The following is a 27696-nucleotide window of genomic DNA, read 5'->3' as shown; positions in this document are numbered from 1 at the left end:
GCTAGATGGCACCACGTGTCCGTATGCCATGTACCGTAACAATAATGTTTTTATTTCGTTTGAATAGCGGCAGTGTGCAGATTACTAAATCCACATAATATTTGGTTCGGTATGCTGGGCTTGACAGAACCCGATCAGAATTAAAGTAAGTCCGCCATTTACCTATTAATAAATTTATCTCTCATGGTAAAACATACGAAGACACCAGACTCGGAAGAAATAATAAAACCACCCAACTCCTCAAAGGCGGAAATATTTTGGGAATTGTTTTAGAAATCAGTTTGGGTAAATAAAAACACAAATATTAATAATTAATTCTTTTAAATATATATTTCTATTATATAAATCTGTTACGTATATTACATAAATAGTTACGCGAACCTCATAATAAAACAATAATTATTATTATTGTTAAAAATAATAAATTATTTTTATATTAATAATATTATATTTATCAACAACTCAGCAATATCTTTGGCTAATAGATTCAATTGTGATATACGAGTTCTGTACAGCCATTAACGCACGTACGCACGCACGCACACACGGTGACGCCCGGCTGCGTACGCGTACGCATTTGCATTATTTAATTTACTTGCTAAATTTAAACCATCATAATGTTGCCTGTTCCTTTAAAACTATAAAATATGGCGATAATACTACGAGGACCTCAAAAACAACAGCAGACTAGAAATATGGTTTTAACCACTGAGTAGTCTAAGAGGGTGTTGTTAATAACTTAACTGTGCTATTACAATATCAGAGGGCAAACTAGAATTCTTGTTCGACAGAGCAAATCTTGAAATATTTTGAGGAAAAAACCTAATTAACACGATATCTTTTACAATTTTATACAAATAATAACATAATATCGAGGCAAAAGTAAAAACAACAGTAAAACAGTAAATGCTTCTAACCATAAAATATAACAAAAGATATTAAAGCAAAAGTTAGTACACAAACTAGTTAATAGGCATAAAAACTGCTTAGAACTAGATTATTTACCTATCGTATATCCAAACGACCGATTTTATCATTCTGTTTGATACAATCAATGTTCAACAATAACAAAACAATTGACCACAACTCGCACGCATGACTAGGACCGCAACACCCTCCCGGGCTACGCCGAGACACCGACAGCTGTACAGAACCCTAGCTACAACGGTCAACAATTCGTAAAATATTAAAAAAAAAACATGACAAAAACAAAACAATCACGCCGCAAAGCTCGACTCACATCAGACGCGGGACTCAGACACATGGGGTATCGAATATCGGGAGAAAACTCAGTAAATACTAAATAGCAGTAAATCTTGTTTTATTAACTAAATCGTAACGAATTATAATTTATTACTGAATAATAAGTGTTACCGTCACAGGTCGCGCGTCGGGTGTCGGGCGTCGCCGACTCCACGTGTGACGTGATGATTCTAATGCACCATACCCAATGGCCAATACCCATATTTATATCTAAGTAGCACGACACTAAAATCTCTTAAAAAATATGTAAACAAAAATATGATCACTAAATTGTAAATGGCATTCAGATACTTTACAAACGATATTACAATTACCGACATATCACTAGAACACACCGATATTATCCGCGACCGAGTCCGGCCGGCGTCGACTCTACCGCACTCACAATAAACACTATTTCGCGACTGTAACAAGCTACGGACGTGTTTGAACGCCCAAAGGCATATTATAGCTAGGGTTCACTGCCAATATGGCTCCTTTCCGCTACTTTGTTCGAACTGCTGCCTGCGACTGTACCACCGTGCAACGTCCAGAGTACCGTCACGCAAAAGTTCACTCGGTAAGGACCGACAGGCAAGGCGGGCAATGCTGGCGGTTATCAGTTGCCCATTTTCAGCAAGAATCAGGCATTAGGAAAATGTGACAAAATATTCAGTGAACTAGGAATCGCTACTTATACCTAAAATTATGTTTACTTTTACTTTACAATGGACGAGACAGTAGATTTGGTACCCTTAGTAGATCCAAAGTAATGCGACAGAAACAATATCGGAAGAGAACCACTTCATAATTTGTATTCTTTACATCTAATTTTAGTGTAGGACCGAACCCACTATGGTCCTTAGATATATAATAAAATATAGACATTATAGATGTAAATAAATTATTATTAATGTCGACTATAAGATTACATTTTAGGATTCGTTGGATGTAGTCGAAGAACTGATGAATAGAATCTGCATACTGCGAGCAACACGAAATATTTAAACGCTACAAATATTAGTTTTTATTGTAGTTACTTGATTTAAAAAAATACACACCTCGTCCGACATTTTACCACCTCGTACCGAATTCCTCCAAACCAGTTTACAAAGTAAATAAATTAATAAAACTACTCTGAAACTCGATGGTTGTTTCACAATCGCTAACAAGTTTAGTGACAAATACCTTAAAGTTTTGCTGCTGCTTACTTTGTTGAGCAACGGGGACAAAACATGCAAACAAGCTAACACTTATCAGAAGATTGTAAAACAGGCCTTAGCAAGCACTTGAATCTCAGTAAGCAGTGGTAAAATCACATCGGCACACGTATACTACACTATCTGCATTGCAATTTACATAATATTTGCGGTGTCAACGTTCAACTGGAGTGAAGCCGCTTTGAACATTGCAGGTTTTCGAATACAATTTCAACAGCCATAATTTAACTTTACTCCGTACTTCGTATCGAGCGGTCTATCAGTCTCGGAGCTATCTCCCTACAGTGTATTCGCGTTGAGATTACAGTTTTGGGTGTCGTGGCAAAACTGACCAATAGCATAATCTCATAAGATCTTTTCAATGAATTTCGGCATGCGTTTAGTCAATTTTGATACTTACACTGCAGTAATCGTCGCGAATATAGTGTACAAACAATAAGTATGTGTATCTATATTTTATCATACATCAACATCGCAAACATCTGCGTATGTGTTTACAGGCGCGCGCGCGCACGTCAGCGGGCGAGTACGACAGCAACGACGACTTCCTGCGAGGATGCGCGCCACGCCCCGCCGCCGCCTGGAAACGTAACACATTGGATCTTACTACTTGTTTCTGCACTTATTCTTTTCACTGTCGTAATCTCCTGATTTTATTTTATTGCTAGGGGGGAGGGGGGAGGGGGACCATGAAAATTGACGTTTATTTTATCTTCTAGGGGGGGGGGGGAAGTAATAGAAGTCATATCTACCTCTGCGCGGGCGCCGCTACGAGCGCTGCAGCTCGTAGAACAGCACGTACGCCTCCGCCGAGACCACGTCCCGAGAGTTGATCGGGCTGACCCTGTAATTGACAACATACTCAGTGATGAATCGGAAACAAGTGGGGAAGGATAAATAGTCCAGATAAACTAAAAAGTTAACAGATTTGTGAAGATCAGTTGCGGAACTATAAATATCCGAACTTCGACCCGACGAGTGAAAGTCACAAGTTCTGTCTCTAGTTCTCTCTTTCAAAAGTCTAAATAATGTAAGGTAACCGGACTATAAATCTACTGTACTATATACAAGAGTCAGTAACTTACCGCGAGTCATTGTACTCGTGCCAGTCGCCGGTGTAGGGGTGCTTGCAGTACGCCGTGTAGTGGCCCGAGTATGTCGTACCTGCAACGTAAATAAATATGTTCTTGCAGCTAGAGCGATATTTATAATTATACATTATAAAATGTATTATTGTCCTCGCTTGTCTCTTTTTTTACAAACAGGCAACACTTACTGCCGCACTCAGAGACGAATATTAATTACTTAATTGTAATTACATGAAGTTTTACATACATAAGTTCCGTAAATTTTCTATCAAACACTTTATTCAATTCAAGTTTAATCATCACAAAATGTCTCTGAGTATGGCCATTAGTTATTTAAGATTCAAATTTGAAAATTAAATTCAGCGTAACGAGACCTAAAATCAACCTAGGACAGATAAAATACGTCGCAAAAAAACCATGAAATACCCAAAGGAAAAACAATAACAACGAAATTTTTTTTTTTATTATCAATCAACTCTACTAACATCTTTACTAACTCACATTTTGCAAATAAAAAAATTGAATTGAATTGTTCTTCTTTTGGGTATATCTATATATCTTCCCCTGGACATTTCTAAAACGCTGTAGTTTATAGTCTCTCACCCGAGTGATTGCTGACGGCGTACAGGTTGTATGTGGCCGAGCAGTTGTTGGCGGCGTACGGCGACATGTCCAGCCCCGTCAACGGGAACTCCACCACCACCGACAGCTTGCCGCGGAACCGCTCCGTCGGCGAGAACCTGACACCGAGATACGGGTTATTGTAGGTGCGAGCGGGAGAGAACGTCTAAGTGGATTATAGGTAAGAAGTAAGGTCATGACCAGGACAAAAAAATATTATTTCTTTTATGTTACTAGGTGAAGACGGTGTATTAAACCTAGTTCACTAGCAAAATTTCAAAACGCTCAATGACTTTCCCGTTAGTATAGTTTCTTGTTTTGGTAGACTTTTTGAAATCAAAAATAGCAGTTTTCTATGGGTAAAAGCATGTGCGAACACGAAATAGCGCGTTACGTGTGTGCGCTCGGCCTTTAAAGGTATAATTCGGATCTTTGCCGCCAGCGACCGCAACCGACAAAAATTCAAATAAAATGCCACATTGTGACATAGGTTATAAATATAAAAGATGAAGCCACATTAATACGTGTGTGCGTACCTCTTGAGATGCAGCACGAGCACCTGCGGGAACTTCTGCACGGTGAACCACTTGAGGCACTTGCGCCGGACGCCGCACTTAGAGCACGTCTGAAACACCAAAAATTATGTCAATAATAAATACTTAAACAGATAAAACATCACAGATATAGATCAAGATAGATAGCGCATGTGTATGTACTACTTCGCGTGCCATATCGCGTTCCCAAATGACGAGCAATGTTCGTCTTTCGAAAGTTTGTTCTTTAGCCTGCTATCGGAATCGGACGTCAATCGGAATTTATAAATGCCTAATAGGCTACTTGACCTAATTTTTTTCTTCATGCTAATAGCTTCATAATCATTCATTTTCTCAAAAAAAAAACTAATATTTTACACTTAGTATACTACACTTAGTATACTACACTTAGTAGTTACACTTAGTAGTTGATTGAAAAATATGCCTTATAAATGGCACCGAAAACAATGTCCGCTATGTGTCTAAAATACAAAAAGTATGACGTCACACACGTCATACTTTTTGTATTTTAGACACTCTTTATTGAAAATTCTTTATGTGCTAAATGTACGAGTCTAAAAGTGGCCAAAAATTATAAAACAATTAAATAAGAAATTAGAAATCATTTGTAATGTTTTCAACACTTTTGGAGAAAAGTTTTGGCCATTTCATTTCCCGTCTACAATAAATGGAGATTAATATATAAAACTGATGTTTTATTTGAATTATTCAAGAAAATATATTTTAGAAATCTTTCTAGGCTTATTCTTATTATTTATGTACAAATAAACTTACATATAACGAGCGCGATAAATAAAAGATATTAAATTAGGAATCTGATGACGTCACATCCAAATCGGAAGTACCGCAAAAGCGTTTTTTCGTCAGTATAAATCCTATTTTCATAAAACCATATTTTCAAATCGACTTTATTTATCAATCATAAGCTTTTATTTGATGATAAGGGTGAATACGGTTTCCTAGACCAAGTTCTACTAGAAATATGCATTAGTTCAATGAAATTGAATATAGGTCAAGTAGCCTATTGTGCCGTATTGAGCTGTAGAAATTCGAATAGAAACGTTGGACTTGATAATGAACACGATTCTTATCATCGGTACGTCCACAGTAAGTAGGAAAAAGTGGTACGCTCGTTTTCATACAAATGGAGGGACATGCGGATCTTGATCTTGAAATCTTGATCTGTGTGAAACATATTGCATGCTAATGATTACAAGGAATAGAATTAAGCTCTTCGGCCGTGTTGTAACGTTATAAAAAAAAAGAATAGAGAGTGCTCTTGTGTACTGCGCACACACTTGGGCACCATAAAATTATTCCTGAGTAACTGGACTGGTTTCATTGAAACCGGCCACCGTCAACGGAACCGGCATGGGAGTTAATATTATAGGAGGGAAACACATACCGGTTTCTCGTCACCGTCCAGCTCCTCCTCCTTGGTGAAGCTCTGCAGGCACTGCGTGAGGCGGAGCGGGCCGTTGCGGGACGGCACCGGCAACGACAGGTCCCAGAACGGGTCGAAGGTGACGGAGTCGTGGCGGCAGTGCGTGCAGCGCAGCGTCGACTTCAGCTGACCCACGAATATGTCGCCCACCAGCGAGTCCTCCATGCGCTGGTAGCGCGACCACGCCTCCGCCGCTTTGGCCGCGTCGCTGAAAATGTTAAAAACGACAATTATACACCCGATATTGTAATTATAGTCAGAACAAAATATAAGAAAGATTTTTTTTAATTCCTTGCCACACAGTTTCGGCTATATGTATAAACAAAGGTACTTAATCGAATTTTTTGTGTTATTTGGTCTCAACTCAAATCTATTCACATGCTCCATGAATAAACTTAAAGAGATTCAGTTCGATTAAAGCTCTACCAATAATAATTTTTAAAATAATGTTAAAGCAAAACCTAACAATAATCATGCTATTTTTTATTTGGTAACTTTTTGACATACTTCTTCTGGTCTACTAAATTAGCTAAAATTTTCGTGACAACAGTCTATTACCAAAAGGGCCTTGCTAAACCTGTCGAGTGGAGCGGCGAGACAGTGGTCTCGGCCAATCAAATGAGCCGAGAGCACGTTGTCGCCGGTCGCCACCCTACTCGACAGTATTGGAGTGTTATATTATACCTGAGGTTCTCGTCGATCTCTGTGAGTATGGGTTTGGGCTTGACGGTGACGCGGTTCACGTCCTCGTGCAGACCCTCCAGCAGGTACCGCAGGAACTCCTGTACACATTACACGTAACGTTTTACACTTCTTAAGGATGTATATAACATTTATAAATTCAAAGATTCTGACCTAAATTCGAAATATATAGTAGAATAAAACATCCTGCATCGATTGATACCAAAAAATCAATACCTTACCGACAAGTTACGTGAAATAATTCATTTTAAAATTTACATTTATCATACGTAATGTTTGCCGGAAGTGTTACAATTTTTGAGAATTCGTCAGAACTGGGAACTTTGTATCAAAGATAAACAGCTAAAAAACTGCCTATTAATTTCTTTGTACGATTTGCGATTTTTTAAGCCCAAAAAAAAGTGGGTTCACCGGTAATTCTGAGGAAATATTTCAAATTGAAATTTATGAAAATTATCCTTCGAAGGGTGCGACAAGACTTTATATGAACTTGGGCGGGGGCGCTGCTGGTAAAGAACTGTCAAATATATTATGTCGTTTTTGCATGTGCCAGCGTTAGTTCCTTTTTTCGCCACCTGCATTTAAAGCTTTGCCGAGCTTTCTTAGCCGCCATATGCGGTAGTCAAATTACAACATTTTTTTTTCAATAATAATTAAATATCGAATAGTTCTTTAAAAATCTATTATAAAAAATCATTATAATTCATAATAAGTGGCTGGGTGTCCAATTTTTTACATATTTAGTACTTTCGTAATTTAATTGGATGTAGTATGGAATTTGACCTTATATACATCCTTAAAATGTAGCAGAAGAGTCCTTATTAAACTCGTTAAACTTATATTAACATGTCACTACTAAACGGCGATAATTTAAGATTTTTTTTGCCATAGTAAATAGGCTCAAGCTCTTTTTTCGCGTAAGCAGTAACATCGTTAGAACTCATTACGACAAATTAAATTCAATGTTTGATGTAAATGTAATGCTGCGAGAAAAGGATGGTACGGCCGTGCCGCTTTTTTGCTCGACTTGGCGGGGGCATTTCCGTGCCCCCAGATGCAATTACATGTAAATATAGGGGTAGTATTGGAGTAATCAGGGTAAATTTGAATAATTAACTCTAAAAACGCAAGCATTTGTTGCCTGGCGCCACGCGCACGGTGCAATACACCCCGTGCCCGATTTTACCCCTATTAAGCTCTACATGTGTATTGTGTATACCTGCGCGTCCTGCTGGCTGTATCCCATGAAGCGAGGCGCGAACCGCTGCACCTGCGACTTGAGCGCCGTGGTGTTCACCACCGTGTCTCGCTCGCCCGACCGCCACAGCTCCTTTGTCACGCTCGCGAACGCTGCGAACATCAAACAATTAATATCAGTAATGTTGACCCCCATTGATACAGCAACATTGCAAGTATGAGCAACTTCTAAGAAAAACTATTTGTAATGGTGACTTCAAAGCATTAGATATGACCTTGATATGATAAAATTAGTAAAGGCCGTTGATTCAATTAGCAAGGATTAATGATCAAGTGGTTCGGTTACAGCATTCTTCTATGACCTGACCGAGGTTCTGATTCAAAGGTCCGGTTTCATAACTTTCATAGCAGCAGCTAACAATAACTCTCGGTTAGGTTATAGAATCTACCTGTTCATCTCGGACCGGCCATAGACGGACCGCAAGTTGTAGTCGGGACCGACTGCTCGAGAAGTGCTCGAGCGGTCCGTGTGCGGCGGTTCGTCTATGGCCGGCGTTAGCCCTGGTACTAACCCTTGATGAGCGCGCCCTTCATGCAGGAGAGTGTGGTGTTGATGTCGGCGGCGTAGGCGTCATTCACCAGGTACTCCAGCAGCGGGCGCGTGTTGGACAGACACTGCAGCACGCTGTTCATGAAGCACGTGTTGCCGATGTTGCGCAAACCGTTCAGACCTGGGACACATACGCGCTATGGTAAGGACTCAATGGCTACACTTAGCGTTTGGAATTATTAAATAAAAAACTGTTGACTCGGGTATTGTTAAGAATCAATTAATAATGGTGGCGAGAGGGTATATTTTTCAGAAGCTCTAGCTCCATTGCACTCTTGGATTACATTATTCAGGTATTAGGTCAGTATTTAAATGAGTTTTTCACCTAAAACTAATTAATTCAAATTAGAATTGTAGTCCAATATCACAATCAAAGACACAATACATACATATACATCCATAATCAATTATTATTATACTTCCTTTTAACTTTGCCGCAGACGCAGCAGTAGTCGAATAACAAAAAAAGCCTTACAAAATATAACAGAAAATAAAGGCCTTCTGCTGGATGTCGCACACAACCAGAGCGATTAACAGAAGACCTGTACAAGAAGGGTCTTACCGCTAGTTTGGCTGGAATATCGGTCCCCGCGCGGCTCGGGGTCGCTGCGCTCGCTGCTGCGCCGCAGCCCGCTCGGCCCGCTCTTACCGCCGGCCAGCTCCTGCGCACCACACCCCACGTCATAACACGCGTCACACGACGTTTTATAAGCTCTACACCACACTCCACACGCGTCACGTGTTAAGGTAGCCTTCCCATCTTTACGGCACGCAGCAGCAGCGGGGGTAACCGACGGGTGTCTACGTATCTTGCGACAGCTATGCAGCAAGCCGCCTGCTGCATTGCTGTTGCAAGATCACCCTGCGGTTGTACCGCTCGGCCACGCGTCATCCGACGCGAGGATTGTTTAGTGTCCCTCAATGTCTCAGGTCGCGTACGCGTGCAGCGCTGCGTACTGCAAGTATAATTGGAAGAGCACCTTAAGCCTCACACTTGATGCAAAAGCGTTATGAGTGTAGTCGCAATATAATATTATGCCACTTTAAGCAGATCCAAATCTGAACTCTCATAAAAGCCTAAAACTTCACAACCATAAAAAAATTATGGATAGTAAAATTCCATTTTCATGCTAAGCTTATCAAGTAAGTTCAACCAGCTAGCTGCTAGCTTTTTAAATATTAAAAAACTGAATCTGCTTAAAGTTGTATAGCTTGCAGCATAAAATATAAAACTGTTATATATTATGTAGCTCCAAATAGCAATGAACTGTTTATAATGTGCTCTACTTTGCCAGCTTATTTACAACAGTCGCGCTGATTTGGTGATTGGTGAGTTTGTATTCAATTTATAAAGCTATATCACACTGTCATGCCACTCTCACGAGCGTTAGTAGTAATGAATGTAATGAATATGGTTTTTTTATTCAATTCATTCATTCATCGCCAGATATATACTATAGAAGTAGGTACATCTATACTCCTTCCAGATCCAATATAATCTGCAGAAACAAAATTAGCAACACTCTAAAGTGCAACGAAATTACATAGCACCTACTATTTACAAGTAAACAAAAACAATGACAAATTTAGTCAAATTAAAATTTTTATTCACGTGTAAATTAAATTGAATCTAAAAAGACCATATATTACATACGAGTTCAACGAAAGATCAGTTTCTTCGGTACGCTAAAGTATTTAAACTTTGAAAGCCGCGTTCTCAATCTTTCTTTGAACTCTTTATTGCATGCCGGCGACGATATACTACTACAGTGCAGTCAAACGAACGGATATTTTTTTTCTTTTTCAGTCTCAACTCTCATGTGAGGATGATGGCACTTGAATAGTGGTATATTTGATGTTCGTAACCTTAGCGGGATTCAATTTAATGGCCTAGTAAAAAAAAAACTTATTTTGAAACAATTATCTAATAACTATTTATAATATAATGTAAAACTTCATTTTTGGCAACAAAGTAAAAACGTTCGTTTAATAAAAATATTTTGTATAAAAACCTATGCGACGTGATTATTTTTACAAAAAAGTTGTAGAACCGACCCTTGAGGTACACCCGAATCTTTCAATTTAACATTTTTAACCTCTACTTATACGGCCGCTTTTTAGCAGATTTGCATACTAATTGCATAATATAACATAATATACTTTTAGTGTATAATAAGCTGGGTTGCAATGATCAACACGCACGCAGGCACGCACGCTACACGAACACGCATTACCATCCGTACGCGCGTCACCGCTGCGTGCGCGACGCGGGCGCGGGGCGGGCGCACGGCAGCCGCCGTCTCTGCACGAACCGCCCATTGTATTATTGTCAGACAACACGAGAATTCGCTATAAACTTCAAATCGAATTATCGAGACGGTAAGCAAATGAAGTTAACCTGATATCGCGGTCCATAAGTAGTGTACTTGGCGGTGGTGATGAGGGGGCGGGGCATCGAGTCGAAACATCGCCGGCAGCCGCAGCTCATTGCGGAGCGCCGACAGGAAGCCCGTCGTCACGCATGCGAGGATCACCAGCTCCAGGTACCAGAGCATACGAGTTACGACAGGCACACCACACACCCACACTTTCTCGAGCGTCTCGCAAAGTCCTTATCGACGAAAGCACTTCCCGAAACTTAACGTCTATGGCTTTGTCGAAAGCACGTCTCGGAATGTCCGGAAATTAATGTCAATAGCTTGAAGAAAAGCCTCAAAAGTTTGTGTTTAAGTCAGGTACACACACCGATAAATGTCGGTTTCCACAGAGATTTGACAAAATACAACTGCAGTCGATAAGGATAAGGCGGTATAGTAACTATAAAATAAAACTAAGGAGCACCTAATAGAGTAAATATTTAAGTCTAGGGAGGGAATGTAAAATTGAGCGACGGGGGGAACGAGGGAGGATTAATTGGAACGCGTTTACAAAAACATTGGCAAGAGAAGATCGTCGATAAAACGATACGAGGCGCAAAGCGACCGGCGATATCTCGCAGCGACGCGTATGGAGATCACAGATTCGAGAACATTCCTGATTAACGAGACGTTAAAATACTGGTGTATATTTAGAATTACTAGGAATTAGAAAAAGTTGTCTACGATATGTTACGAGTCAGCGGCGACGCGGGCCGTCCGGTGCGTCTACGGGTTCACACCACGGTCTGTTGACAATTTGCACGTGGCTTTCGAAAACTGTTTCTATTCATTTGATAAGAGTCCACTCTCAATTTTTATTGGCACTGCAAGATGAACTGTTAAGGTCACTTTCGGTAGATTTCGAGTTTACACAACAGTCGAACGGCGCGAAGACGCGGGCGATCGAGCGCGGAGGAGGAAAAGAAGCTGATTACGTAATAACAAAATACATGGTGATGGCGGGAGCTAGGTTATTCCCGTGGCGGGCATCGTGTGACGTCACGGCGGCCGCGGCGGAGTCCCGGCCCGCACTGAGCGGCGCCCCGCGCGGTGGAACGCCAAATATCGCTGCCAAATTTCACAATCGCCGCGTAATCTCGGCCCGAGATATCAGCACTTATCGCACAGAGTACCCACGCGCGTGACGCTCGTTGAATACAATACCGATGGTGCCCACCAAGCACCACCCATGCGTGAACGATTCCGCCACAGCGACTCATTATTGCCGAGCCACGACTCGCCTCTACGACGCGCGACCGCTCGACGCTCCATCGTAAACTCACAATTTACAACCTACGCGATGTGTACAACAGTCCTGCAGCCATTTCATAAGGCGACGGCCTGTAGGGTGTCGATCGCGCTCCGCGATTAAAAATCATCGGTTGAGGTTCTGTTCGAAAGTTTACGGGGCGCCTTATGCCAAAAAATTGCAATAAATCTGGTAAACTCGCATTACATTTGCAACGGTCGAATGATCTGTTTTTATTCAGCGAAGTCCAATACGTTGACGGTACGTACATTTATTTATGTTTAGGCGATACAATGAAAGAGTCGTATCTAGTGAAACTAAAATGTCGCGCAAATAAGCTACGATATGGACCACTATTTTAAAATCAGCTTCTTTTACCTAATGCATATTACAAAATTTTAACGATTTGGAAATATTGACAAAAATTGTAACTGTCGACTGTCACAAAAAATGACACATAATTTTTTAAATCGCATTTTTATTGGCGATATATTTTGGCTTTGGTGTGTATTTTTCCGTATTTCTAAAGACAGTATATTAATGAGTGAAAACCATAGAGTAAATGAAAACCATGTGAAAGCTGATTGTTATATTTTTAATTTCTTTTGATATACCAATAGGTATGATCTCAGACCATCAGTAGTTGTCAACTCCACGTGGGGAGCGCGGCCAATATATTATTTCTGTCACAATCGGCGCACGCGCAGCGGGTGTAGCGCGTAGACTTCGCGGCTGTGTTCGGTGTATACAGTTAACAGTATACTTACTATTATAATTACTCGTGTGAAAAATCTAATGCGCCGAATTAAAAGTTCGCTCTGCAGTGCAGTTTGCCGCGGCCCGCGACATATAACAATACGCATCAGATGATTTGCATCAATTAATGATTTTTAGCCAGGTTTCGATTGATCTTCATCTTTTTACCCGACTGCCAGGAGGGTTATTGCTTTTAATTTACTTGCAAAAAGAGCTAGAGTTGGTCGTTACTCGGAGTGATAGTAAACTCGAAATGCAATGTCGTAAAAATACGCTACAAATAAGGGTAGCAGCTATCACAGAGTTCTAAACGAAAGTAACGACGAGCGAAGTGTCTCAGGACTGTCGAAACAAATGTATCCAATATTTGGGAGAAATACCGACCATCAAATGGGAGCACTCGAAAGTGGTATATAAATAATAAAGTTTTACACATAAAAATCTATAATTACATACTCGTAGGCCGAACATCCCAGACATTCCCACCGTCACTCGCACTGACGCCCTCAATTTCAAATGGCAACGACCTTTTCTTTATATAATTGTGCTTTTATATTGAAGCTATCGGCGATGGTTCTATAGCTTAGTCTACTAGCTAAGGGTTATTCGAGTGGACTTCTCATCGCCATCTTAATACATTATATTATTTCGCTACGCACACCTAACTTAAAAAGTGATTTTATTAGTCAAGATTGTTATTATTAATACAGGGTGCAATTAAACCTTCCTGCCAAATTTTGATATATTACGGATTGTTAGCTTTTAGCCCTCACAAATTGACCACCTACCTATTTGTTCCAATTCGAGAGAATTTATAACGTGATGCAGTTCGTTACGGCTGTATACCGTCGCTATGGCGAATAACTGTCTATAAACACCGCGTTCAATCTCTCGGTACCATTAAACTCAATTTGTTACGATTTTACTTTGCTGCCAAAATATGCCTCATTTCTGTTAACGATCAGATCGTCAAATAAGCTAATTAATTGTTACTGAATGCAATAGAGAAGTCACGGAGATAGCCACAACAGAAGTGACGCGAGTATGAGCATAGAATGAGCGAGTACTCACCGTTTTGATATAGTCATAGTCCTTGAGATCGAGCGTTCTCCGCCTGGTAGAGGGGGTGGAAGGGGTGCCCGGGGTGGAGTGGTCGGTGGGCTCGCTGATGGTGCTCTCCGTGCTGGTCTCCATGGACTTCACGCCGTCGTCCCGCTCCTCCTGGTCGTTCTTTTCTATTCTCTTCTTGAGGAAGTTCTCGTGCTCGAAAGTCTTGTTCTCGAAGCCGGTCCCGCTCGGGGACTCCACGTCGTTGTCCAGCACGGAGCGATCCTCCTCCGAGTCTATGTACTCGATGGTCTTCCTGGCCTCCCTCCGGGGCTCGTCGACGCCGTTGGTCTCCGGTGCCTTCGGCCTGGGCGAGGCGCCGGACGCCACTGGCTGCGATATCTGGATGTACGACGCGAAGTTGGTCGTGTGCTTGGGCGTTTTCACCTGCTTTTCTATATCGCTCTTTATGTCCTTTACGTCCTTCGTCTTGACCTCGGGGCTGCCGCGCGGCTTCCGGCGCTCGGAGTAGTCGACGTCGCCGTTCTCCACCTGAATGACGGTGGAGTTCTCGAGGATCTTCCCGATCGGGTTGTTGGGGTCCAGCTGGCTCTTGATGCTGGCCAGACGGTCGGTGGGGTACTTCGAGTTGAGGGACGCGGACATCGAGCTAGTCTTATCGGCGCTCGGCTTGGCCAGGGATACCGGCTCGGAGATGGTCTTGCTCATGGAGAGGTCGGAGTTGGAGTCGGACCGGGAGCCAGAGGAGGCGAGGTCCCACTTGCCGACTCCGTTCTTGTCGGCGTAGGAGGGCAGGTGGACGGGGACGGGCCGGTCGTCCTTCTGGTGCGGCTTGGCGTAGCCGGAGGTGCCGTTCCCGACGTCCTTCAGCTGGCTGAGGTACTGCTCGGCGCTCCGGGTGCCATACTTGAGATCGTTCGCGGGGAGCTTGGTGACCGTCATCTTGGGGTCGAACTTCTTCCGTATCTCGGAGACGGAGGGGACCTCGTTGCCGTTGGGGTCCTTGACCCCGTTGGACACGGAGCCCCGCTTGCCGTAGCCGGCCGACGGGGAGCTCTCCTTGTATCTTCTGCTCTCCGGTCTCTGGTCGTGGTGAAAATCGACACTTAGCAAATGGGACAACGATGGGCGGCGCGACGTGAGTGTGTGTTAGTTCTAAACAAACCGCGCATGCTCGTGACGGAGGCCACGTCTATGTTACTACGATGCTGAAGCGCAGCTCGAAAGGCGAAGCGACGGGGGCGGGCGTCGTCGCCGTCGACGTCCGGTTCCGGTGGCGATGCGGGTGGCGACTGGTACGTCGACGGGGACGACGCGGCCGCGACGGCCCGCGAGATCATAGCTAGCGTCGTCGGCCTTTCAGGCGGCGTGGTCGAAGCTACCGGATGGAACTTTAGTGCGCTGGTTAAGAACATAAACACACATCACACGCGAAAATGTCTGGTTGTCTGTAGGATATGATACAATGTTACCGATTATCTGACATGGTTATTACTACTGATAGGTCCTCATAGGTCATAGGCATACTACATCTACGATAATTGTTACTATAAGGGGGCAAACGAGCAAATGTTACTAAACAAAAAATGTTTAACTTGCACATTGACTTTACTAAGCAAAAGAAACAAGCTTTAAAAAAAGGTTACATACTTTTGTCGACCTAGGTCCTAGAGAATTTCGAGCATTTTTGGCATTGGCCATAATTTTCAGAGCAACAAATAGCAAACCCTATATAACGCGCCTGACTCTCTCAATAAATTTAATTATACTTGATGGTAGCTCCACGTCTTCGCATCTTTGATGCTCAAAAAAGCCTGTTAACCCATCAAGCCCCATAAGCTCACCGGTGAGCGAGACACAATAGAATAACAATAGATTTCCAAAAATCTACGATAGAAGGATTAAAATTCTAGATATTATAATATTATATTTATCACATTCCTTTTAGCAGGTAAATTGTTTAGAAGTAGGTATTTTGGATCGCGAAATAAAGTGGAATGTAAGATGGCGCAGCTCTATGCCTCTTACTGACCTTTGACCTATGAAAACATTATGATCTCTGTTATGACTATAAAACTCAAATCTAACATCCTACAGACAATCAGCAGCACACAGTTGACAGATAAATTATTTGATAACAATCGTATTGAGCGCATACTGCTATTTTCTTACTTTATAATTACACTAATAGCACTATGTCTCTAGCCCGAGACCCCCTTGCGCCAGTCTGGGCTAAGTCAGCCCCGGGTATAATATTTATGAAGGTAACACAGGGTTAGCCGTAGCTGGCGGCTGGCGCGAGGGGCCCTAGGGTAGAATCGTTTATATTACCTCGGAGATGGTGGCGGCGGAGTTCCGGGCCTTCCGCGAGCGAAGGTCCGGTGCGGGCGGTCGGCCGATGTCGTTGGAGATGGACTTGGACCGGGCGATCTCCCCGTAGCTGCTCTGCGCCTGCTTCAGCCTCTCGGTGAGCGGCGTGTAGTTGGCCGGCGAGTACTTGTTGTAGAACTCGGCGGGCGTCATGGCCAGCGTCGACGAGCTCAGGATACTCCGAGCTTTGGACGCCCTGCTGAGGTCGGAGGTCCGGCTGCTCTCGCTCCTCGTCGTGGACACGTCTCGCGACCTGGACTCGCTCCGCTCGGACCGGTAGCGGCCGGAGATGCCGCTATCGGAGTCGGTGACGCTAGGCGCGCGGGAGCTCCGCGAGTACTCCACCACGGAGGTCTTCCTCTCCTTCTTGCCATCGATGTCGCTGTACTTGGACTTGTACTCGGTGGTCTTGTTGCCGTAGCTGGTGCGCAGCGTGGAGGTCATGTAGGTGCTGGTGCTGGAGAGGTAGGGCTTGGTGATGCCGGACGAGCCGGTGACGGTCGACGACGCCGGATACCGCGAGGGCGACACGACGGGCATCGTGGTCGGTTTTGTGTCGATCTATCAGTTGTAAGTTTTGATCCTCGATGGGCGTTTATTGAGCATCTTTAATGCCACCTAAGACAAAAATAGAATAATTTAATACGAGAAATCTGGTATTACAATAATATTCTGTGCGATAACAATAAATTCTAATCTTTTCAATCTATAATATTCATTGAAGAATATATCTACTATCATGCCTAAACTTTGTTATCATATTGGATATTATGTTATCGAACATCTTCCAAAATATGCAATGTCAATGATAAGTGATAACTGATAACAGACAAGGTGATAATATAATCCACTGCTGGTGTGATGTAATAAATAACAATAGATATATAAACTAGGAAATTAATGTAACTAAATATACACATTGCTAAATAAGAGTAAGTAATAAGAGTAAGATAATAAACTTTAGCAATTATCGTGTATTAAATAAAAAAGAGCTGACTATTGTATGGAATAAAATTATTTTCTTATTTTTGGATCAACAATTTTTATTTGTAGAGTACTCTTCTTTTGAATCACTCAATCTATTGTTCAAAACTCCAATCTAATATCCATGAAGAAATTTAAAAGATCTAACGGGCAACATAAACAATCAGAAGTAGCAAACTCATTTTTAACTTAGTTACACTATTATAAACCATAATCCTTCAATTGTGGATTCTTGGAAATCTATTGTTATTCTATTGTGTCTTGCTCACCGGTGAGCTTATGGGGCTTAATGGGTTATTAGTGTAGTGTTATTAGAGTTCAATTATTTAATAATCTTTGTATTTAAGAGTGTGTGGGATAAGCGTGCCCCTAGACAGTCAATTTTATTGTGCAATATTTTTGACCTTCTACTGTCTAGGCCAGCGGTCACCAATTAGTTTTGCTCGGGGTTCATTTTAAGAAATGAAATCACAAAACAAAGGTTTTAGGTAAAATTTGCATATCATTGAAAAAAGTTTAAATTTTTGTTGCTAATTATCTGTCTGAAGTTTGGAGTGAAATTGTTGCAAGCTATTGACATTAAATCCTGGAGATGTGCATCAGTAAGTCGAGATCGAAAATTATTTTTAACAGAGTTCATCTTTGACAATGCTTTGACTGTACACATTGGTCAGCGGTCTGGATGCAGACACAGTCTGCCATTTGGTGACCCCTGGTCTAGGCCCTAGGGTTAATATTGAATGCACCCGCCTTTCAATCTTATTGTCAAATAAAATGTTCATAATTATTGCAGATTTACAAGCCGGCTAAGTACCTGAGTAATTATACTTATGTTAACGTCTAATTTACCAATTTTATAGCAAGTAAATAATAAATAATAATTTTTTGATTTATATTATATAGGTTTTTAAGTGACGTTAAGTTATTTAGATTACAAATGGACCAATTAACCAGAAACATTATAATTACAGGGACTTTTTTATAAAAATAAAAACTGTTTATCATGCAACACAACCTAGAGAAGTATTTATATGCAGTAATCTCTGTTCATATAATATAAGGCTTCTATTGTTTTGGTACATAAATTATTATACTTAACACATACTATTGCATATTATTACAAATTACAATATACTAATAAGGCCATATTGTTTTGTTTTATTTTGGCACAGTTAGGTTATTACAAATTACAATATACTAATAAGGCCATATTGTTTTGTTTTATTTTGGCACAGTTAGGTTATATGGTGGAATTGGTGGACTACTGATCAACTTTAATGGGAAGATTAGGAGCAGCGGGATTTCATACTCTTCCCTAGACACTCACAACACATTTTTTCAACTTTACGCTAAGAAGTTTCGTACGCCGTTTTCTTTTGCTAGGTTGCTCTGGCCAAACAGTTGGTAGGTATAATGTAAAATTATGAAAGTGTTTGTTTTCTAATTAGTTTGGAAATAATAAGTAAGATTTTTTATTTTCATTCACTATGCTGTTGTGTTGCATGTATTCTTGGTCCCTATAAATATCCTATAATCCATATCCTACTTCCTACTATCCTACTAATCCTACTAATATTATAAAGGCGAAAGTTTGTTTGGATGTATGGATGTGTGGATGTATGGATGTTTGTTACTCTTTCACGCAAAAACTACAGAACGGATTTTAATGAAACTTTACAATAATATAGATTATACATCAGAATAACACATAGGCTACAATTTTAACCGACTTTCAAAATGGGGGAGGTGTTATGTTCGTTTTTTTATGTTCAACGATTACTCCGCCGTTTGTTAACCGATTTTCAAAATTTTTCTTTTCGTTCCTACTAATATTATAAAGGCGAAAGTTTGTTTGGATGTATGGATGTTTGTTACTTGTTCACGCAAAAACTACAGAACGGATTTTAATGAAACTTTACAATAATATAGCTTATACATCAGAATTTATACATGGGAGAGCCATGCCATCCCATCCATCCATGCCAGCCATCTCACAGAAAACCGGCGTGAAACAGCGCTTGCGCTGTGTTTCGCCAAGTGAGTGAGTTTACGGGAGGCCCAATCCCCTAACCTATTCCCTTCTCTTCCCTCCCCTATTACCCCATTTCCCTCTTAAAAGACCGGCAACGCACTTGCAGCTCTTCTGATGCTGCGAGTGTTCATGGGCGACGGATGTTGCTTTCCATCAGGTGACCCGTTTGCTCGTTTGCCCCCTTATTTCGTAAAAAAAAAAGAATAACACATAGGCTACAATTTTTACCGACTTTCAAAATGGGGAAGGTGTTATGTTCGTTTTTTTATGTTCAACGATTACTCCGCCATTTGTTAACCGATTTTCAAAATTTTTCTTTTGGTATATAGGGTATCATCCCAATTTGGTATTATATTGACAAAAGTGGTGATCTGATGAAGCATCCATATGTAATCGAAGGAACTCCTCAAAATTTATAGGGAAACAAGTGGTGACTTCGGTTTCGTGAGAAGTATTCTAGCATATGCTACTAACAAGTAAGATTTTGCACCGAGGTATACCTGGTATACCGTGGTTCGAAAGGTGCTGAGAGAACTCCTGATTCTTTATAAATACAAGTTTGGTAGTTTCGTCGTTGTTTTAAGCACGGAAAGCATATGCTACAATGCAAATTACATTCATCATCATCATCATCACTACCATATTATACCATTCATTGTCCCAATTCCCATGATTATGAGCCTATTATGACCCTGTTATTGGTACTTTTCATAGTCTCTTAGATCGAGACTCGAGTTCGTCAAGCGATAATGAAAAAAAATCTATAGTTAATATTATAAACCTGAAGAGTAGTTTGCTTGAACCCGCTAATCTCAGGAACTACAGGTCCTGGAAAATTCAGTCACCCAGCAAATACAACATAATGTGCTTTATTTTACACTGTTTTCTGTCTAGCCATGGTGTTTATGGAGTCTCATTTGAACAAACCAGCCCTTTTTTACTGACCCCCCTTACTCCAGTATGTATTAGTTTCCGAACATGAATATAATAGCGGCATTGTTTTTAAATTTTAATACTGTTAGCTTTGTTCAGTGGACTCAAAATCTGAAAATACGAGAATCACTTAGCGGCCTTTTTTCTTATGGCGGCAGAATATTCAACTTAACCCATTAATCCCCAAGCAACAGTCGGCTGCGGCATAACAATTGAAGATCTATTGTGTCTGCGATACCCACAATGGAGGTGCTACCATTCAATCTCCAGCAAAGGTATTGGACGCTAGAAATTTTGGTTCAAATGAATTAGTGAAATAATGAAATATGTTGAAGTATTTTATGCCATTGTAAGTTTAGTATATATTTTTTAAATAACAAATGTATATTTCGTACTTGTTTATTCTCATTTCCCATAGTTTGCCACTGCCAAAATGCAGTACACTGTCTCTCTCACATTCCTAAGCATTTGTCAGTTCTTTTTAAAACACACACCATGACTAATCAGATATTATCTCCAACATTGTAAACAAACAAAATAGTGCACTACACCATAAATATTAGCACTGCATGATCCATTTTACAATTAATTATCATGGGAGATGCTAGGAATGATAACATTTGAGGTTTGGCTCAAATCATTAGTCTATTTCTTGAAGGTTGCATAGCTCCTGAATTGACCACCCTCAGATTACCAGCACTAGGGCAGATGACCATCATCGAGCAAGTGTGATCATGCGTAGTTTGTGCGAAAAACTGTAGTACGCAAACGTCTATGTAACATGACACCGCCACAGCAGAAAATCTTCAAGGCCACCGGGCTCTAAGTGCACGATCACGGAGTCGCAAAAACAAATTATCACTTTCACACCACTCACCCGGCCTCCCGCTCGCGAAATCACCAAATACACACCGAAAATACACTCCTTGTTTTATTTTTAGCGTCTCCAAAGACGATTTTGCATGACACACTGCCCGCACAGAATCACCGCGAAAGCTTCACTCTCTAATTAAATTTTTCCTATAAACATCACGTGTTGCAGCGCGAATTAAATCGATCGTCGGTAACTGCATTAGCGAAGAAAAATACACAGGATACTCACAGTTCCACCGTTTTTCGTAACCAAAGCAACAAATTTCAACAATACTTGTATTGGAACACTGAAGACGTGATATTTGGATCGAGTTAATTTCACACACGGCACTCTTTTGTCCCACTTACATTTACTGAATAGTAAGCTGAAAATCGTAGCTAATACGATGAAAATATTTTTCTAAGCTCTTGTAATTTTAGAAGGCTCAAGGCTCCATTCGTTTTTCGTTTGACGTCACTCAAATTGTTGGCAATCCTATTTTTGGTCTACTTCCGTCTTAGAATCCTTTATGAATTTAATCTAAGCCTTCGTCCGTTACAATAAAGTTTATTGTATTATCAATATTCAATGACAAAACTCTGACATTTCAAAATCAGTGTTGCTGTTTTCGAAAATATGTGCTGTTTTCACAGAGCATATATTAATGATGTCACTATCATATGAGTCATCATCAATCAGCTGAGCGGAAAACTACAAAAAGTAGTTAAATTACATATTGATAAAGCGTTATAGTATAAGTTAAATAATTTACTTCATGAGAATAATAATAATATTCATTCAAAATTATCTCGCTAATAAAATTTGTGCAAGTGGGACTCCTCGCCTACATGTTAGTTTCATATTAAGTCTCAACAGATGACGATAGTAGTTGGAATTTGATTTAAAAAAAATAAATATTTTTTAACTCTGCTATAAAGATATTTTACTTCATATCTTTGCTCTGCTGCATGAATGTGTTCAAGATTAGAGATTGAAACACTAGATTGTGTGCTATTTCAACGTTAAATAATGTCTGTGGTCGCTGCAGAAGTGTTAAGACCAAACTAAACATGTTTAATTTGAAAAATTTTAACTCTACTCAACGATAGATGGCGCTGGTCAAGTGAAAAAAAATATAAATACTTATGTAAAATGTAAATCAAATATTGTTATTGAGTTTCATTTTTATTATTTTTTATGAAATAAGGGGGCAAACGAGCAAACGGGTCACCTGATGGAAAGCAACTTCCGTCGCCCATGGACACTCGCAGTATCAGAAGAGCTGCATGTGCGTTGCCGGCCTTTTAAGAGGGAATAGGGTAATAGGGGAGGGTAGGGAAGGGAAGGGAATAGGGGAGGGTAGGAAAGGGAATAGGGTAGGGGATTGGGCCTCCGGTAAACTCACTCACTCGGCGAAACACAGCGCAAGCGCTGTTTCACGCCGGTTTTCTGTGAGAACGTGGTATTTATCCGGTCGAGCCGGCCCATTCGTGCCGAAGCATGGCTCTCCCACGTATAAGATCATGGGTTAGATCTGGACACCTTTGTATGAGTGTTAAAAATATTTTAATTTCTAGACTGTGCTCTTTATTTTCAGGTAAATATGCTACATTTGACCTCTGTGGCTCAGTTGGTGGGCTGTTGATAGCTCAAGCCAGGGGTCGCGGGTTCGAATCCCGCCGACGGAACAAAAAGTTTTCAATGTTCCTGGGTCTTGGGTGTGTATTAAATATAATATGTATGATATAATAAAAATCTTAAATATATGTATAATATAAAAGTATTAAATATATTTCCGTTCTCTGGTACCCATAACACAAGTCCCTTATTATGTACTTAGCACGGGGCCAGACTGACGTGGTGTGAAGCGCCATAGATATTATATTTTTATACTCTCACTGCTGAACATAGGGTTTTGCAAGGTGTTTAAAAAAATCACGTATGCGATGCTAAATTGCATTTATTTTATGTAATACACGTTTATTTACATTCTTAAATACTGATAGAGTCATATTTTATTATGTCTACGAGAATTTTCAGGTTTTCTTCTCTTGTCGACCGTAGTGGGTGCCGTCGGCTAGGAAAGTTAGCAGGCTATACAGTCTCTCCTAAATGGTGTAATGCAGTACTATACAACCTACTACCTCACCAGGCCGACGGCTTACTTCGCTTCGGAGATCCGCCGCACTTCGCTAATCGATATCTTCTTAACCCTGTCTTATATCTTACAATATAAATTTTATTATTCTAAAAAGACATAGCAAAAGTTAACAAAGTTATCAGTCTCCTAAACTGGGAAATCTTTAAAGAAACACCTGTGTGTTTTTTGTTGTAAAATGCGGTCAGCTATATGTAAATATATTATTGAACTATAAATAAATATATTTAAAATACACCTATATGAGAATGCATTATAAACTAGGTCTGCTAAAATATTATCTAAGATGTAATAAAGAAATAGGTTAGAACAAACACGTCGCGAATCATACCTAATTATTTAAACTTTAACTTAATATAATATTCAAATTGTCATAACTCATTATAATATTGAATTATCTATATAATTATTTATATTAGTCAGTTTAAGTGCTTTTAGGTTAACTTGTTGGTGGTTTATCTAAATTCTAAATAATAGCCTTGATATACGTTTACGGTTTATGAACAAAAAAACATACGTGTCAATACTTCAAGGGTGAGTTGCACCAACTTACTTTAACTATAATTCTACAATGCAAAATGCCAAATCTTTGGTTAAAGTCAATAATGGACGACATATTTAACGATAATCATAAAACTCGACAAGGCTTTAAATGAACGAAACTAACGCTGTCATCATACAAAAACGCCATTTTTGACAGTTCTCTCTTACCAGCAGCGCCCCCACCCACGTTAATTTAAATTTTAAAGCCATGTATATATGAATAGACAGAAATGTCTATCTGTCAAATTCTGTGGTCAAAGTTAAGGTTAAAGTTAAGTTAGCCTTAACTATAACCACAACTTTGACCATAACTGTAACTATAACCACGCCTCTGGTGCAACCCACCCTAAGTAAGTTTAAGTTCACCAATAATAGCTGATAAACAGGATCAGTCAATAATTCTGTAACATGAACATACATTTTACTGCTTATGATGGATGCACTGATTAAATAAATATAAGTATTAAAAACAGCTTTACAGACTAGCATTATTGCATAATTTAAACTAAGTTTAATTGCGACATAATCTTCTAGTGGTCACAAGTAATTGATAAGTTGAACCTTTTTAAAAAGTTGAAACTTGGTACTGTATAGTTTGGCCCCAATCTTTTAATTAATGTGTAATTTAATTTATGTGTAAGTAATTTAATTTACTAATGTGTAATTTTATTAATGTGTATGTGATGAAAATTTTATTTGAGTAAATTGAAACAGAGCTTTTCGGCTAAATAGCACCGAAACGAGACGCGACTCGACGATGCATAAAAGCAATACGTGTTCTGTAGACTGTAGCAATTAAACGTAGTTTAAAAATAGCATTGTCTTAAATTTAAATGTTAAATCTTCAGAAAACTGGCTTTAAACCGACATGATTTAAAAAAAATCTTTTTTTTAATTTTATTAACATGTTAACTAGCGCATATTATGCCCGAACTCAGGTTGACTAGAGCTTATATCTATTTACTAGCATTTTTGATTGGCCAACGTTAAAATTTTCACCAATCGATGCAACGTTGCTATCGAAAGGATAAACTACTGTAAAAAAAACTCAGAAATCGGGCATAAATGAAGCAAATTAAACAACAAACGGCAGATGATACAAATTATAGAGGCTCTACAATTCCCTACAGTTCGATGGGCGATACTCCATAGATAGTTTGTTATGAGGAATAAAGAAGTTTATCATAAACATAGTTAGGTATGTAAAACCTGGGAAATATTTGAGTAGCGGAAATAGTAAAGTCTCTAATATTTTTTATTATGCAAGTATTAACAATTTTAAAGTAAAAAGTCTTAACTTTAGAAGTGATAATAATTAATCGAAATAGATCTGCCTAAATCTATAGGTACAATATGATGACTTGCATAACAAAACGTGAATTATATTAATTATGGTTATAAAAATCAAAACGATAACGCTACTGAAACAATATCAAAACATAAAAACTTTTACAAAAAATTTGGTAGCCAACGAAAAATGAAAGAAAAAAAATAAATATAAAACGAAGGTGATGTTTTCCCGCCAAAACTGCGCCCGCGTATCACCAAACTTGTCCGGGGTAGGCGCGGGGGTGGGGAGCCGGGTAGCGAGGGCGACCCCCCGCCCGCGCGCCGCGCCCCGCCAGCGTACAAGTTCGGATCTACGGGTTCCAGTTGAGGGGGGGAGTGCTAGACGTACCAGGTTCAAAAACTCGCCACGTCTTTGAATCTGCTATATGGAGGAAATGAACAAAGGCGAAACAAAGAAAAGAAATTAGCGCAGGGTGCTACCGTGCTTACCTTCAGAATGTCTTCTTTCTTATGTACCATCGGAGAAATTGATTCATAGGCAGAGGATTGAAGAATCTGCGTTACTTGGTTGGATTATGCCAATGTTAGTAAACTGTCGACTGGGCTTAACATAACCTAACCAAAGTACGTGGATCCGTCAGACCCCTAATAATATTTTTTCTGATCGTACAATCAAAAGTTTTGGCCTCCCGCAAAAACCCAATGAACAATGACTAAATCTTTCTGATAGTACATTCAAAATGTTTCATACATTACAGCAAATTGGCCCTTTTGCTTTAACATTTAGCAACTTGTTACTTGTGTAAGGGACACGATTTAATAATATTGATGAACGGTCTCTCTTGAGAGCGAAGGAGACAGGGAACCCTGTATTAAGCAGCGATCGTTGATGAGGACTGTCAAGAGCCAGAGACTCTCCCTCGTGAAACATGCGTGAAACAGTATAGTATGCCAGTCTGCTGTTATTCAATTTACAAAATATCGTCCACCTGACCGCCTGAAATTTTCGTCTTTTTTTTTCTGAATATGGCTATCTTTTTCTGTGTTTCGTTGTATTGTCACACGGTCAAACGATCTGTTTTATTATTAGTTGATCCCGAAAAGTCTAATGTTAACATCTTATGCTTTTGCAACTGTTTAAGTTAAAGCTGTTTGACATATTTATAATGAATAACTGGTTATCAGAACACCATTTTACTAAGAAAAGCAGACTATAGGTCTCTACCTATCTTGTCACCAGATTAAGCCTCGGTGTCGCTTTGATACGCCAGAGTATGCTTGTGAGAGACAATCAGTCTGTCACTCTCACCAATTATTTAAATATGCTCTCTCCTATCTTGTAGTTCGGAGGCCTTAATTTAATACGAGTCTGACACTACATCTTCAAACTTCTCTCGCTTTGTCCACATCGTAAGCGCTAAGCGATTTTTGTACTCTTGTTCTGATTTCGGGAAGCTTTCAATCCATCACTTTTTAAAATTCCCTTAAATGGAGCCTCAGCAGGCTGGGGCGACTCTAGACTAGTCTCTACATATCTTCGGACGGGCATGTAAATGGCACTCCTTTGCTTTCCTCGCGGGGGGTTCAACGGGGTATTAAATTAGTAAAGGAGAAAGGTAAGAGAACTCTCCTCTTGTGTATAAAAGACTTAAAATTATCTTACGAGTATATCAATAAAAATGAATTTTAAATTTTGTTACTCTCGCTAAAACTCGGGGATGGCAGAAAAATTAAAATATTCGCGCAAGTCCGGGGAAGGTTTACTATATCTAGTTACTAATTTTATTTCTACGCTTCACCTTTATTCTCAGCTTCCGATACTATGCGGCGCAGGCTCGTAAGGCAATAAAAATGTCTGCAATACCGCGGTAATACTGAACATGTGTACGGATGGCGAATAGTTAATAAGTATTGTCATAATATTCCATATCGATTTCCGAACTACGCGAGTAGCTCAGTCGTATATTAATCTTTCAATCAGCCGCAAGGGCGAATTTCCACTTCAAATATGCTTTGCTAAATCAGCCATATATACTTTTTTTTTTAGAATTAAAAAGGTCGGCCTGAGAAGTATAGGCCAGGTAATCCTCTGGATTTTGCTATGTTGTTGAGAGAATGCCGTATGTTCTTGAGCAACCGTATCTACAACATTTTTAAGCTGCCCGTTCAAACTCTCAGTTCAAATGGCCGTGCATCAAACTAAATTTTACGGTTCCTCCTTCGTTGTTACTAGTGTAAGGCTTTGGAATTCGTTGCCAAAGCATATCAAACTTGCAAACATTGAATGCTTTCAAAAGTCTCGTCAAGTCGCATTATTTAGCTATCTGTAAAAATAATACTTTAAATTGTTAATTTTTATACGGAT

The 27696-nt window shown here is 40.0% G+C and overlaps 1 protein-coding gene across 5 annotated transcripts; it reads right to left on the bottom strand.

Annotated features, from left to right (window-relative positions):
• Positions 1-304: 304 nt before the first annotated feature.
• Positions 305-26979, bottom strand: LOC121727426 (ubiquitin carboxyl-terminal hydrolase 17-like). Of its 5 annotated transcripts, XM_042115273.1 has the most exons (14): positions 21590-21905; positions 21365-21507; positions 16500-17156; positions 14172-15251; positions 9241-9340; positions 8641-8799; positions 8091-8221; positions 6854-6951; positions 6131-6377; positions 4708-4796; positions 4154-4290; positions 3548-3626; positions 3215-3306; positions 305-3042 (listed from the first exon to the last, which is right to left on the bottom strand). In XM_042115273.1, exons 3-13 carry the CDS (start codon positions 17076-17078, stop codon positions 3231-3233), a joined length of 2775 nt encoding a protein of 924 aa, XP_041971207.1. In that variant the 5' UTR covers positions 17079-17156; positions 21365-21507; positions 21590-21905; the 3' UTR covers positions 305-3042; positions 3215-3230. The 5 variants fall into 5 exon arrangements, with proteins under 5 accessions (XP_041971207.1, XP_041971210.1, XP_041971204.1 ...); XM_042115276.1 differs by lacking the exons at positions 21365-21507; positions 21590-21905 and adding an exon at positions 25821-26979; XM_042115270.1 differs by lacking the exon at positions 21365-21507.
• Positions 26980-27696: the final 717 nt, after the last annotated feature.

Source organism: Aricia agestis, chromosome 5 (assembly GCF_905147365.1).
Source record: "Aricia agestis chromosome 5, ilAriAges1.1, whole genome shotgun sequence".
NCBI classification, from domain to species: Eukaryota; Metazoa; Arthropoda; class Insecta; order Lepidoptera; family Lycaenidae; genus Aricia; species Aricia agestis.
This window is presented reverse-complemented; position numbering and strand designations above follow the sequence as displayed.

Bases quoted from the DNA above. Each gene is read 5' to 3' on its own strand.
- LOC121727426 (XM_042115276.1), bottom strand. From the start codon at position 17,078: ATGCCCGTCGTGTCGCCCTCGCGGTATCCGGCGTCGTCGACCGTCACC. The intron at 3,627-4,153 runs GTGAGAGACTAT...TTTACGTTGCAG, and splicing joins CGCCGTCAGCAATCACTCGG to GTACGACATACTCGGGCCAC. The intron at 3,307-3,547 runs GTAAGTTACTGA...TGTCAATTACAG, and splicing joins CACGAGTACAATGACTCGCG to GGTCAGCCCGATCAACTCTC.